This window comes from Molothrus ater, chromosome 2 (assembly GCF_012460135.2).
Source record: "Molothrus ater isolate BHLD 08-10-18 breed brown headed cowbird chromosome 2, BPBGC_Mater_1.1, whole genome shotgun sequence".
Classification (NCBI taxonomy): domain Eukaryota; kingdom Metazoa; phylum Chordata; class Aves; order Passeriformes; family Icteridae; genus Molothrus; species Molothrus ater.
In genome coordinates, this window is record NC_050479.2 from 94,393,495 (window position 1) to 94,408,590 (window position 15,096).

The 15,096-nt window shown below is 45.7% G+C and overlaps 1 protein-coding gene across 1 annotated transcript; it reads right to left on the reverse strand.

Moving 5' to 3' along the window:
* Positions 1–1,684: 1,684 nt before the first annotated feature.
* Positions 1,685–12,935, reverse strand: LOC118689540 (phospholipase A2-like). The gene is made up of 4 exons (XM_036387878.1): positions 12,729–12,935; positions 9,422–9,587; positions 4,946–5,052; positions 1,685–1,922 (listed from the first exon to the last, which is right to left on the reverse strand). Exons 1-4 carry the CDS (start codon positions 12,769–12,771, stop codon positions 1,759–1,761), a joined length of 480 nt encoding a protein of 159 aa, XP_036243771.1. The 5' UTR covers positions 12,772–12,935; the 3' UTR covers positions 1,685–1,758.
* Positions 12,936–15,096: the final 2,161 nt, after the last annotated feature.

Below are 15,096 nucleotides of genomic sequence, written 5' to 3' on the forward strand. Positions count from 1 at the left end.
GTCAGTAACTGGGGGACATGCCAGTATAGGAGACTATGGTAATCACATATCCTCTGAACAGAGAGAGACTTAATTCTCTCCCAGGATTTTCCTGAGAAGCTGTGAGAAAGCTCAGAGAAAACAATTCTTATCTTCACTTGCTGCACCTGTTATTGTGCCCATGTGGAATGTGTTATGGAGATTGTTTACCAAAAGAGTGATTTCCTAATTGGACTCTAGTGATGGTGTTTTGATTGAGTGACCAATTGGATCCATGTGCATATCGGACTGACTGGCAAGGGTGATGGGTTTTTCTTATAGTATAGTATAGTATAGTGTAGTATATTTATTGTATTATAGTGTAGTGTAGTGTGGTGTAGTGTAGTGTAGCTCAATAAAACATTTGTTCAGCCTTCTGCAATCATGGAGTCAATGCACATCATTCCTGAGTCAGGTCTGCTGCTGCTACTATAGGAGACCCTCTTCTACATGTATCAGAGAGCAGTGTATCAGCTCTGAAGCCTGTGGAGCAGTGAGTATATTCTTTTGCAAAGTGTGGGTATGCCTCTAGTAAGCAAAGTCAGAAATCCTTGCTGATCTTGCAACTGCAATAGCCCAGTGTAACTCTGCTTACCCTTGAACACAGCTCAGAAGTGTCTCCAGTGCTGTGATGCAGGAGCATGAGGGATAAGACAACTGGGTTCTAAGCAACCTGGTCTGGTTAAAGGTGACCCTGCTCATTGCACAGAGATTGAAACTGAATGATATTTAAAGGCTCCTTCCAACCCAAACTACCCTATGAGTCTATGATTAAAAAAAAAAAAGTGCTATTTGGTGACAGGAGATGTGTTCCCACTGCACCACAGACCAAACCCTCTGTTTCTGCAAAAGTATGATCAGAGCAGAATCTTCCCTTTGCTTCATCATATATGTTACCTGTCACAGAATCACAGGCTGGGTAGGTTGGAAGGGGCACAGTGGATCATCTGGTCCAACCTCCCTGCTCAGGCAGGGTAATTCCAGAGCACATGGCACAGGATGGTGTCCAGACAGGTCTGGAATATCTCCAGTGAGGGACACTCCACAACCTCTCTGAGCAACCTGTTCCAGTGCTTGGTCACATGCACATTAAAGAAGTTGTTCCTCCTGTTCAGGTAAAACTTCTTGTGCATCAGTTTCTACTCAATGCTTTCTTGTTCCATTGCTTGGCACCACTGAGCAGAGCCTGACACCCTCCCTTCAGTTATTCATAGACACTGATGAGGTTCCCTCTCAGTCATCTCTTCTCAAGGCTGAACAGACCCAGGTCCCTCAACCTTTCTTCATAAGAGAGATACTCCAGACCCTTAATCACTCTTTTGTCACCTGTTGTTTCCCCAGTGGGTGTCAGAGTAGGTAAAGTCCCCCACCAGAACCAGGGTCTGTGACTGTGAGGCTGCTTCAAGCTGTCTGTAGAAGACCTCATGCACTTTCTTTCTCCTGTTCAGGTGGCCTGTAGCAAACACCCACAACAATGTTACCTCTATTAGTCTGCCCTTTTTTCCTAACCCATGAGATCTTGACTTGCTTGTTGTCCACCCAAAGACAGAGCTCGATGCATTCCAAGTGCTCTCTCACAGACAGGAAAATCCACCACTGCACCTTTCTGTCTGTCTCATCTCCCCATAAATCCTGGACTGATAGAAATTCTCTCACACCATTGTTAGATCTGGAAAATAAGGAAAATTTTTATTCCACTACCTTCAAGTTCAAATTGTTTGAAGAAAGGTACTAAAAAGACTATTCTGGCCCCCCATATCTGACATGGCAGGTGGGATGAGTCTGTCCACATAAAAAGTCTGGCCAGAGGATGAAGTGAGGATTGTATGGGGCTGCTCCCCAGCACTTGGCTGCTTCTTGGTCACACAGGCACACCATTTTTTCACATCGGTCTGTCAGGTTATCTGCAAAAGAAAATGTGAGCTGAGGTTGAGAGATTCTGTATCAAAGGCAAGAAACAGTTTTAGGAGGAAAAATCCCCTAAAAAAGCAGCCCTTGGGGATCAAAGGCTGTGGCAGCAGGATCAACATGTTGTGTTGTGGGTGGATTTGACCCTCCCCTGCCCTCTCTATCAACAGATCTGACCTTGACTGTGACAAAGAGCATCAGAAATTAGCAGCTAAATGTAGATTGGTAATGCTTATAAAAATCTGCTCATCACAGAGCACTCCCTGCTTCTAGATCTGTGTGAACTATGAGGATTTAATTCAGTAGTCAAAGCTGAAAAGGAAAATTGTTTAATCTTAGCCTCAGGTAAAAATATTCCACTGTTCCTCAGTCTGTGAATTTCCCTTCTAACTTCTCCCTCTGCAAAACAGACTGATTTCAAAAGAAAAAAACACTACTTTGAAAGAAGGAGCCTCCCAGAGGGATATTCAGAAACCTGAGGGCGTCAGAGCACCCACCAGGCATCCTTCACTCTTGCTGTACCAGTTGCTGCTGTCTCTCTCTGATCACAGCAGAGGAGCCAAGGAGCTTTGCAGCAGGGCCAGGTACCTGATTTTTATGAGCTAGCAGCTAACAAAGTGATCAAAGTCATGCATGGAACTATACAGGAATGCAAATATATGACTACATGGCCATAAATAACATCAAAGCCACTAGCTTAGAAGGCTACATTGCAAATGACTGAGTTTGGGTTAATGAACCTCATCCCACCTATAGGTGGTTTAAATGCAGTTGTTTGGTTAATATTATTTTAAAGGACAGTACCTTGTTTCTTTGAGGCTGCTACCATGGATTATCTAACAGACACAAAACCCTGCACTAGGCAAAGTTTAATGTGCCAGTGCACATGGGCTTCACTCCAAAACCAATTGGAATGAGTATAGGAATTTTTTCAGATTTCACTGGACTTTGATGGATCAACCCTGTATCAGAAAAATAAGAAAGCTGTTCGGAATAATCATGTATTTACTGCTAAAAGTGTTTTAAGGGTCAATGAGGACTTAAGGCCACTCTTCTCTTAGCTACCAGTCTTGCCTGATACTCTCCTTACCCCTGTGCTCCTTGAGCTCTTCCTATGCTGTGCCACCAACTGTTCATCAAATGTGAGTACAAAAGTCTGGATCTGTAACATTCATTCAAGAGGAATGATTTTTTTTTTTTACCAAACCCCACAACTAACAGCCTTTTCTATATTCCAGATATCTATTGAATGGAATTTGCCTACAGGTGATGGCATATCTAGACTGAAGAATATAGTTTTGCCAGTTTTTTTCATTCCACAAACAAAACTACCTAATGGTAGCAAAAAGAGGAGAAACACCAAGTAAAATGAGTTTCTGTTTATTTTACATGAAAATGTCTGTATTTATGGTACAGTGTCAGGCAGCAGGCATCTAATTCCTGTTGCATTGAAATGACAGTGCAAACAGTTCTGCTTCTAACACTTCTGGACATCATTACCCTGAGCTCAGCAAGCATGCCTGGAAATTTAATTCTTCATCTCTTTTGTTTGAATGGGGTCAGACATTATACTTTCACATCCCAGTAAGACCTGCCAGTGCTGTAGCCTGGGGTAGGAAATTTGCCTTCAAAACGCATTTCTATAGTTCCTCCTCATCAGGGATATTAGGGGGAGTGTAGCCTTCTGAGGGCTTGTGGAGAACAGTTGATGGATGCATCAGGTCTTGCCTGGACATCAGTTAAGGAATTAATGATATTTGTTTAACTCATGCTTGTTGGCCAAGTCAGAGCAACTGCAGCCTGATGCACTCCTATGTCCACTGCCATGGACTGAATGATACATCTCATATCTGCAACTTGGATTGGTCCTTCACAGCAAAGAGAAACAGGACTTTTCCCCTGTAAAATGACTAGCAGAAAATATCAGTCAGCTGTGGAAATATGGCAGGAGGAAGAGCAGTTGTACATTAAAGTGACGCATTCCTTTGCCAGGACTTTGTATTTACTAGATTGTTCTGGAACTAGGAAAAGAGCAACTGCAGATGTGCTGTGTCCCATCCCCTATCTGCTGGCAGATCTTCAGCTGCTGGTGAGGTTGAGGATTGCACCAGTAAAATAGGTTTTCTGATAAGGTAGAAATAGTCTTTTAATGTTCTAGCAAGTAACTTTGATGATTATGGGGATAAGTTTTACTCTCACAATTTCTTTTCAAACTTTCAAAGTCTTCTACAATGGATTTTACTACCAGGAGATTTCTGGAGACTTAGAAACACAAGTGACAAATTCTAAGACTCAAGTCATCTGGTGGATGTCAAAACAAACTGCACAAGACACTGACGGGCTCTGACTGTGCAATTCAAACCCTCTTGACTGGGTACCAGCTGTAGAGCTGAGCACAGCCCACACTTGTTGTCTGCCTGAAGTAGTCGAGAGCATTTGATTCTGCATGGTTCCAAATCCCTGCTGGAACCCCAAAACTTCAGGCTGGAGCCCCAAATGGGGCAGAGGTGCAGGCTGGCATCCTATTTAACCTATCTTGCAGCCATGCTAAATAGCCTGGCTCTTCTCTAGCAGTGCTTAAGGGTAGTAAAAAAGTGGACATCCCTGCTGAAGGGAGGGCCATAACTGCAATGGAAAGAGCACCCCCAAAGACCCCCAGCTGTAGGAAGAGGCACGCTTAATGCCAGTGAGCAGAAAGTCTCCAGAGAGTCATCTGCATCCCTGCCAAACTAAGATGGTTTGGGGTCTCCATGGCCCCCAGTCCTGCTCTTCAGCCTGGGTGGATCTCAGGTTACCTAGAATGGGTTGTGCTGGGGCTCCAGCTTTCCTCCCAGCTCCTGGCAAGGAACGGGCAGGGAGCTTGGAAGAGAACGGACATTGCCTAAAGCAGCTTTGAAACTAGCTTGGCAAACACAAACCTGCCTCTGGGGCCTCCAAAGCTCTTTGGTATGCCTGCTGCCTGCAGAGGAGGGAGGGAGGGAGGGAGGGAAACCCAGGACAGGAGCCAGCCTTTCCTTACCGCACTGCACGGTGTTCTGCTCACACACCCACTGGTAGCGCTGCACCTTGGGGTTGCAGCCTTCCTTCTCTGCCGTGTCATAGCAGCAGTCATGCCTGTGGCAGCACCTGGGAGACACAGAAAGAGAGGGTATGGGTGTCCTCCTGCATCCTGCCTGTTGGCACAGACTCCAGGGGAGCTTTGCTCACACACAGCTCATGACAGCAATGTTCACCCCAGCCTGTCAGTAAATCATCTGTTGATGATGCAAGTATCCTGGCATCTCTGGGAAAGCTTGCTTGTCTCAGGAGCTCATTAATGCCATATTTTTGCTCCCATGACCACTGCACTTCTTCCTCTGAGCTTTTGCCCTCATGAAAGCATGTGTGGTCAAGACACAATAATCTGTCTGAAAAGGAGCAGAAGTGTTCCTATAAGTTGTGCTATTGTGGCTCACTGGCTTAGGCTTATACCCATCCCAAAACTTGAAATTGGAGTGTTTCTTGCTTTCCTCAGTATCACCAAGAAGCTTAGTCTCTTCAGTTCACCTGCCATGTGCACCTTGGCACATAAAGGTTCTGAGGGCAGGCTACAAATTAATTAGTCTCAATGGTGAAATTCATATGAGTCAACTTAAGAACCTTAAGAACTGTCTACATCTAAGGCATTCACCTATCTTCTCTCTATGCACATCTGCACCACAGTTCACTTTTTCATGCTGCAGAGATCTAACACAGGGTGAAAAGCATCAGATTTGAAAAGTGCAGTTGTGTTTCACCGACCGTAGAGGGAATGAGGAGGAATAGCTCAGCTGATGACATCTGTCCTATGGACTAGTCAGTGAGACCATTCTCACTGTCAGTTACTTCTGAATTTATGGAAAACTTGACATCACTTGAATTTTATTCTTGTAATTTAGGGATTCAAATTCCACCAAGAAAAGATTCAGCACTTAGAGATGCTTTCTGCTGAATAGCAAAGGTTGTTTCAGTAAGGATGCAAGGTCAGAGGCTGGAGCCAGAGAGCAGTGAACTCCTGTATTTCCAGGAGACATCTCTGCAAGAACTGACTCTTCAGAGAAACCACTCTACTAACTGGGAAAAACTGAGGCAGGCTGATTTTACATAAAAACCCTGAAGCTGCAACAAAGCCTAATCCATCCTCAGGGGAATGATAGGTAGCAGAGCAGGCCCATCCCTAGTGTCTCATATATGGGACACTGAGCACCGGAGGCTGTGGTGGAGGGGAGTGCCAGCTATAGAAACGAAAGGTCTGTGAGGTCTGGGGCGTGAGTTAGTAGCCAAATTGATGAGTCAGTGGTGGGGGAGTATGGGGAAGAAGAGCAATGTGAAGATAGACGAGCAAAGGGAGGTGTTAGGACCCTCTGTGCCAAGGGAAAGAAATTGCTCTTTATGAAGAGCCAGAAGGAACAAAGAGAAAGAGAGGTAGGAGAAGTGAGGACAGATACTGTAGGGGGCAAAAGATGTTCTGTGAATCACATAAGGACAAGCAAATGAGCACTGAATTTGCACTAGCAAATGGTGTTCTAGCTAGCAGTGAGAACTCGCTGCTCCTTATCTAGCTTGGCAAAACCAGGGGAAGTCACATAAGCTCTGCAGAACCACAGGATTTGGGGCATAATTCTACTTCCCCTTACAGCAGTTCCTCCTGATGACCCCCACAGCTGCAGCAGGGTGACAGGTAGCTTACTTCAACACAAAGCAAAAAGACTTTTGGCTTCTATTTTACAAACATCTGAAAGAACTGTCAAGGAATGAAAACTAAGGAATGCTATTGTTGTCCTTTGCCACCTTCAGATAGTCCCCTCCTGTCTGGAAATGCCCTTTGCTGCACCTGGGTCAGAGTGGTGCTAAGCTTTTAATGACCTGCTAACATTCGGTTACACCAACACAAACAGAGGCAGCCAGCACCACGGCAGAGCACTGGTCATCAGCGATGGCAAACAAACACAACTGTGTCACCTGGGTAGTCAACAACCTGCTCGTCATGGCTGGGCTACGAGACAGCCCTAACGACTACAGATAGCTCCGGCTGGTCCGCAGGGATCAGCTGGCCAGACCCCTGCTGTTGATCAAATGCCAATAAGGTAAGAATTTGTCATGTTGTGTTTGTCACATCAACAGCACCCTCATTGCTGTGTGTCTTTTGCTTTAACCTTGCGACAGAGGAGAAATCTTACTCTTCCCTACGAGTTGGCCAGGATTTAACAGCTGGATGCAATGATCTTAGAGATCTTTTCCAGCCTTAACGATCCTGTGACTTAGATGAGTCATAGATACACCCTGCCTTTCGTGGTGTTTTCAGGGAAGTGCTGAGCACCCTTAGGCCGTACTTTACAACCTAGGTGCTGCAGCAATCCAGGGGAACAGAAAGGAGAAGGAGAAACAAATCGATTGAGTCTATGTGGAAGAAATGTCATTATGCCTTGAAGTGATGGAACTGTGAGAGTGGAAGAGTGGAACAAAAGGGAAAAGGTAATTTGTGACAACACCACATCAAAGTCAGTATGTGGAATAAACCTTATAAAAGGATTACCCACTCAATGGCTTTTTGTTCTTTTTCACATAAAAGAGAGGTGCTTAGAAGCACTCTAGCCCTGTCTAGACAGATTGACTGAATTACACACAAGAAAATTACCCTTTTGTAAGGGTCTCTGTAAAAAAACCTAGAAGGTCAAGGAAATAAATAATTTTCAAACAGTATTTGTCACTCACAGCCAGTAGTTTTGCCACCCTTTCTTTTTTAGAATGGCAAATAGGGAAAATGATGTGGTCACTTTGACAGGTGTGGGGTACTCAACCACTCTAATCGTTGCAGTAGTTCTTAGTAACAGATATCAATATTTCTCTGGCAAACAGAAAGTGGAAAATTTTAGGCCTAAATCTAGTGTGGCATTGTTGATTCTTCCTAGCTAAGAACCTAAATAAAACTTTTAAGTTTTTCTACAGCAGCCAAGCATTGCAGCTAAAGAATAATAATGAATGTACTTAGAGGATCAAGCTTCCTTTTTACAAACTATCTGATATTTTGAGTCATTTCCACTTGCAAAGTCTCATTTTGTGCCTTTAGGATAAAATCCTAAAATACTCCATGCAATTTAAACAACAGCAGAAACACTGGCTGGTGAACACGTGGCCATCTTTTTCTTTTTCAGGAGTGATGACTACTTGCATCTCCCGGGGTCACATAAATTTGGATGTCACTCAGTCTCTATGGAAAACAGCTTTTAAGTCCCTCTGCTCACCCCTTCAATAAAAGCAGTGCTCCAAATTAGTGAAGTCATGTTTTACTTTCAAGGCTTTATTATGAAATTTGTTAAAGGATAACAAAAATAATTAAACACCCTACATACACTGCTGTAGATAAGTGCTGTGATAAGCAGGTCAAGAGATATTACTGTGGTTACTCATCGTTTGTGAGACCCATATTGACTGTTTCATAGATTAAATATTTCACAGACAAATAAAGGGACATGATGAGAGGGCTTTGGGAGTGAAACATCTTACTGCATTAATGAAGACAGCTCCATTAGTCTTCTCGTTCATGCCCACAGAGATCTTTAGCTTTGATACCTTTTCTTCCTTCACTCTCCTCTGCCCCTTTTTTCTGTCATTCTAATTCAGCAAAATCTGGTTTTGTAGCAACCTGCAACATCTCCAGCATCAAGGTGTTCTGGAAAGCTCAGTTTCCTTCCCAGTGAGCTGCAGCCTGCCTTCATCCCTACTAAAAGCAGAGCTTGCTTACTAGTAGCACCTGGTCTGGAGACTGTAGATAGACTTGTGTGCTTTGACATTTCAAACCTGGCAAGATTACAAATACCAGGCTCAGAGCAACAAGAGTCCACTATCCTCAGCTTTACTCTCATTTACTCTCTTATGCTCATTGCACAGTACAGGAAAAAAGCCTTTGATTGCATGCAATACCTCCGACACTTGTTGGGAATAACAAGGCCAACATCTTCCCCACCAACAAGGAAAAGGGGAAATAACACCATGGTCTCCCTTAGTTTTCTGCCTTGATTCAGTGGGAACTAACAGCCAATTAGGGCAACAGGTTTAATTACTCCTTGCAACTATATGGATTTCTTCAAGAGGACAAACAGTGATATTTCCATCACTTCCATTTTAAGGATTTAGGTGAAATAACCCTCCAAATAACTCCTTTCGTCAGGCAGGGTGTGCTCTCTATAAAAAACAAACAGCTATTTCAAAAAATTACATCCTGGTTTCTCCTTTGCCCTCTACCCCTCACATTACAATGTCCTAAGAGCTTTGGTGTCATCCAGAAGGAGGTTAAGCCCTCATTCAAATCCCAAGTGATACATGGGTCATCACTCCCAAATCCCCAGTATGTTCATATATACTAATTTCCCTGCCCACAGGGCAGCAAATGAGTCAGTGGAATCACAGTAGCACAAACAGAGAAAAGTAGGGAGATCTGCACTGCTTCTGGACACATAGCCAAGGTTTCTCTTACCAGTCCGTTTTATCTTTAGGCCAACCTCGTCCTCCTAGTCCACAGTAGCACCCGTAGCCAATATATGCCAAGGGAGACCGTCCCGTGCCACACGTTATGGCTCCAGCCAGTTCAATGATTCCTCGAGTGTGCAATGAATGGGACTTTCCCGGAGCACCTTTCCAAACTGCAAAGGACACGGTTACACACAAGGATTAAACATGCCTGCTACTGATTTTCCTACTGTCCTTAAAGGGAGATGGTTTTGCTTTTGACTGGTTGGTTGGGTGCAGCCCTGACAATCTAACTAGTCATGACATTCAGCTGGCCAAAGGTAGTCTTGCAGGGAGCTTTGCCTGCGTCTGGGATAATCAAAAGTTGGATGCAGGAATGCCCAAGCATGCTATTTCTTCCACAGGAGCTCAATTGAAGCAGGACTTACTAGTTCTGGTGTACTAGTGTGTGATTGCAGCTGTGTTGCACCCAGGAGCAGTGTGCGTGGTTGTGCTCATCACAGAGCCCAAGCTGTTAAGCTTTGCAGGGTCTGCACCAGCACCATGGAGGCCACCTGCGCTTCACTGCACCCCAGAGCTCCCAAACCTGGGACAGTTTTCCAGCTATGCTGTGGTCCTGACTGGGACATGAAGCAGCAGAGTACAGCCAGGCAACCAGACCTAACCAGGACTCTGTGGAAAGAAATGAAGTTTCTATGTTGCTCAAGATTTCTTACGTTATCCAAGTTTCTCTATTTTTCAGGATCTTTTAACCCATTTTCCAGGTGGCAAAACATACTGATAATCCTATTAATCTGCACAGAGGGACAGCTACACGCCCCTGAGCCTGTAGAGTACACATTTTGTCAAGGACAAAGTACCTCTATTAGCCAAGACGTGTACAGCCGCTTTCTCTTGCGACTCTGGAAGTGCTGGCAATACTTGTATCCGCTTCCGTTATTACGTTCCACCTAAGTCGTAACAGGTGGGCCACACTAATTTGGGGAAAAAGGAGAAAGGAGCTCTGTGTCAGCTGGGGTGTGTAGATGGCCACCCAAACCAGTCTGGAGATTTTTGAGTTACGAGTCTTTCAGTCTCCTGATTTCGCATGTTAATTTGGAACTTTTTTAGAAGCCACAGGCTCATTCTTGCGGTAATTGTTATGGAAACCAAGAGTACCCTGCCCCTAATACTCAAACCACTGTGATGCTCAGTCGCAAACTTGCTCTTATCCTGCTGTATAAGTTGCTCTTATCCTGCTGTAGAGACAAATAGGAGCATTTCATGCTTGGATTTACTGTGAAGGACCAAATGCACTTTGCACTGCTCTATTGGTAGGATCAAAATCCTCAGCCTAAAAGCCTGACCCATCTGCTCATCCCATCCATGCACAGCTGCTCCAAAATCAAACAGGGGCTTTCCAGCATGCTTGGATGGAGAGGGAGGTGACTCCTGGGAGCTGGGAACTGGCCACTGAAGTTGCTTTGCTACCTGCCTCTGGCTATTGCAGCATGCTTGACCTCTTCAAAGTGTTGTGCAAACACGGGCTAATTAATCCTCTAAACCACCCAAGGACTCAATACTATTATTAAAACAGTTGCTTTCCTTTTAAAACCTAGCCTCTAATCCCCCTGCTTGGGCCTCTTCCCACATCTCCTGGGCTAGCTTGCCCTCCGAGCCCAATCCAAATGCCAGTGAAGACAAGGAGGGTCTCTCCCCATGAAGGACAAGGCAGGGCTTTGCTCCCTCTCCCAGCTCGACCCCCCAGCAGGAGAGGGTGTCACCATTTTCACCCCAGGGATCCACACCTTAGGCTGTCCAGCATAGCCTCAGTCTGCTTCCTGGGGCATTCCTTGGGGATTAAATGCACATTCCTGAAAAAGTAAGCACTGCTCAGCTAAACACTACTTGAGTGTTCAGGTTTCGTGCTAAAAACACATTGGATGGGTTTTATTGAGAACTAAAGAGACCACTTATTTTCCTTGTCTAAACAGCAAGGCTCCAGAGTTAGAAGGGGGCTTAGCTCTCAGGGGAAATCACAAGTAGTGAGCTGCTTTGAATTTGGGGGTATAAATCATGATTTTTCAACCTGTTGCAGTTTGCTGACCCTGAAAATATTCCAGTGGAGACAAAAACGTCTTTGTAGGAATCCCAGCCTTCTGACAAATGGCTTGACTTCTTTTTTAGCTCTTTTACTGACCTCTTAAGCCAGCATTGCTGGGCTTAGCCTGTTGGCCACTGGCTGAAAATGGTTGAGGCTGCTGTAAGGTAACTGTACCTCACCCAGAAGAAGAAAGGCCATTCTTCTTTTGGGGATATCTCTGGAGATCAAGGAATCACTGTAATTACAGTGCAGAGTTGCTATGAAAGTGGAGAGAACGCCCCAAAGAAAATTGAGTCCAAAAGACTCAATTAGTGTGCTTAGGGCTGTGTGTTCTGCAAGAGGCATCCAGGCAGCCTCTGATGTTCCTGTTCTTTGAAAGCTGTCTGGGTTTTGAGCCAGCAGTGCGCTACTGCAGCTGAGAGGTCAGCCCTAGCAAGTACATTTTTAATATTCAGGTGCACAGCTAATAACTTGACCAAGAACTGAAATTGCTTTCTCTATGCTAGGCAGCTGAGCCAACACAGCCAGGAAAGCCTTGAAAATGTCTGAGTCTCCACAGCAGCATGCTCCTAGCCAAATGTCCTGTTAGCAGCATGTCCAATCATTAGTTAAACTACTAATGGACCACCTTAGAGAAGAACATACCTCCAGAGAGGTGAGCAGAGGTGAATCTGACAACTTAGCACTATTTCCTGCTTAAACTGGCAGCCTTTGCTGCAAATGAAGGTAGGAGGTTGTTTTTTTGTTTTAAAACTCTACTGCAGGTATAACCTCAGATGTGCCAGTTTAGTGTTTTGTTGCCTTTGTCTGTAGGGACTTTATGTTAGTGGCCATTTATGGCTTTTATAAACAGAATTTTAAAAAACTATTTTAAATTCAGATGTGTTGATAACTGCTCGCTCCATGGACACTGGTATAAAAGGAAGGTATTTCAATGGAACACGGACACTAACAACTCTGTAGCAGAAAATTATTAAAAAAGAAGAAGACCTGTGTTTATACAGGTTATGCAAACCATAGCTGGGGCTGGGAAGTGAGGCAGGCAGGCAGCTCACTTACACTGTCCCTCACTGTAAAGTTGAGGATTGTCTAGTGACACTTTTTTCCCTCACTTGGCCACATCACACAGCAGTCCTGGCACAAAGCAGGCAACGCTGATGGCACAGGGAGAGGCTATGCCTGGGCAGGGGGAGGCATGGCAGGGAAGAGGGACCGAGGGAGTGCTACTCACCTGCCTGAAGCAGCGCCAGAAGCAGCAGCAGGCGAGGGCCCATGGGCAGATCGCTCCCACGCTCGGGTACTCCGGGGATCAGCTGCCGGCGCTCCGGCAGTGCCTGGCCGTGCTGCCAAGTGAGCCGAGGTGTGGTTGTGCTAAACAAGCCTGCCGGGCTGCTGCCCCGGGCTTTATATACACATGGCTCTGCGCCCGTCTGCAGTGGAACACCCTCTCCTGCGATGCCCCCGAGCCCCAGCGCGGTCCGGTCCGTCCCCGCTGCGGGAGCAGAGGGCGAGGGCTGGCTCTGTTTGCCCAGCATCGCCTTTGGCAGGGAGGGAGGGGCTGCTGCAAGGGCATTAGGCCGGTAGGCTCTGGGACAGCCCAAGACCCAGGCACTAAGCCGGGCTCCTTTAAGCTGTTTGCTTACAGACCCTGGTTAACCTCTGAGAAGCTGCGGCAAAGTGAAGCCTTCAACCGGGCTTTCTGTGGCTTGGGCTCGCTGCTGTGGCATTCCCTTGGCAAGGATCTTCTCCTTTTATAGATCACTTCCCAGGGTATATTTTTATAAATTATTTTATTTTAAGACTGATTATTTTCATGTTTAAAAAAGAAAAGACAAAACTATAAAAATCCAACAGAAAGAATACTGTTAAATGCAGGTACCTAATTATAAACTCACCAAAAGAGCTAATTTGGCCCCACTCCAAGGGATAAATACCCTCTTGGCCTGTTGCTGCACCTGACTAACACCAATAGATTTCTTGAAAACTCGTCAGTATGCGGCTACCAGCCACAGTAGGAGACCAGCAGCTGGGTCCAGCCCCGGGGCTCTGGTCACAGCCGGCAGCCAAATCCAGAGGTGGCCTCCCTGTCACACAGCCTCTGCCTGTATGAAGCCACAGGCAACGTGCACAGGAGAAATGGCCACAGTTATTTTGTCTTTGGGCTTGAAACAGCTTTAAAACTCCTTCTTTCCTTGGTACAGCAGCCACTTGACTTGGGGTCTGAGCATATGCCCCTTCCCTGGTGTGGGCGCAGTGGGCAGGGTGGGCTGCACTTCTGGAGTGGAAGAGGAGGGGAAGGGGGCTGCTTGCCCCTTCTTGGGAACAGCCCAGGACTATCATAGCAGCACTCCTTGCCTGAGTGTTCCTTGCTAAAGCTGTGTTTCCCTTCTGAATAGCATGGGTTTAAATATTTGCTTGCTACACATTGGTAGTGAATCAAAGGTCATCAGCAAGTCGTGTATGCGGCTCCCTTCTGCTGAGACCTGCCCCAGTACAGCTGCTGTCACTCTTTGCCAAGCAAGTTTTCAAGATACAGTACATCCTGGGAGATGCCCTGTGATACAGGGCAAACGAGACAGCAGGATTGAGTAAATCTCATTGCAATGACCAGCCTGAAATTTCCACCACCCCCCAGTGATGGGCCATGTGCTGGCAGTAGGGGAGGAGGGAGGACAGCTTGAGCACAACACACACCCAGCTTCTCCCTGCCCTGCACTACCTCAGAGGGGCTCAGGAGAAGTTACAAAGCTTCTGCCCTTGGAAGCCCCCATCAGTAACTATTCATTTATTCAAGTCATAATGCCAAATCACATAGAATCATAGAATCACAGAATCATAGAATGGTTTGGGTTGGGAGGGACCTTAAAAATAATTTGAAACCCCTGCAATGGGCAGAGACACCTTCTACTCAGACAAGTTGCTTCAAGTGCCATCCAGTCTCACCTTTAATGCTTCCATGAATGGGGCATCCACAACATCTCTGAGCAAACCTGTCCCAGTACCTCAGCACCCTCACAGTAAAGGATTTATTCCTAATATCTAATCCAAACCTGTCACAATTGGACACAAAATAGAATGACACACATGCTGGAACTTCCAAGGTAAAAAAAGAAGGGCAGTTTATTTTCAACCTTCATATATACAGAATTTGAAAAGTGACCCTGGATTGGAGGATGCAAAACAATCATTATTTACATAAAAGTGTGCCTGAGAAACTCCATTACAAAAATGTAAACAACAGAAGGCTTAGAAGAACTTAGAAGAACAGGGCGACACTAACCTACTCTTTTTCATTTAAAAGCCATTGCCCCTTGTACTGTCACTACAAGCCCTTGTAAAAAGTCCCTTTCCAGTTCTCTTGTAGCCCCATTTAGATACTGGAAGGCTGCTCTAAGATCTCCCAGAAGCCTTTTTTCCCTATGATGAACAGCCCCAGCCCTCTGTCTTCATAGGAGGGAGGGGTGCTCCTGCCCTCAGATCACCTTCATGGCCCTCCCCTGGCCTCGCTCCAGCAGGCTCACATCATTCTTGTGCTGGATGCAATGCCTCATGTGGGGTCCCAGCAAACTGGAGCAGAGGGGGAGGATCACCTGCCTCAC

Coding starts and splice junctions, on each gene's coding strand:
- LOC118689540 (XM_036387878.1), bottom strand. CDS start 12,771: ATGGGCCCTCGCCTGCTGCTGCTTCTGGCGCTGCTTCAGGCAG. Junction 5,053..9,421: donor CCTAAAGATAAAACGGACTG/GTAAGAGAAACC, acceptor TGTGTCTCCCAG/GTGCTGCCACAGGCATGACT. Junction 1,923..4,945: donor GCAGAACACCGTGCAGTGCG/GTAAGGAAAGGC, acceptor TTTCTTTTGCAG/ATAACCTGACAGACCGATGT.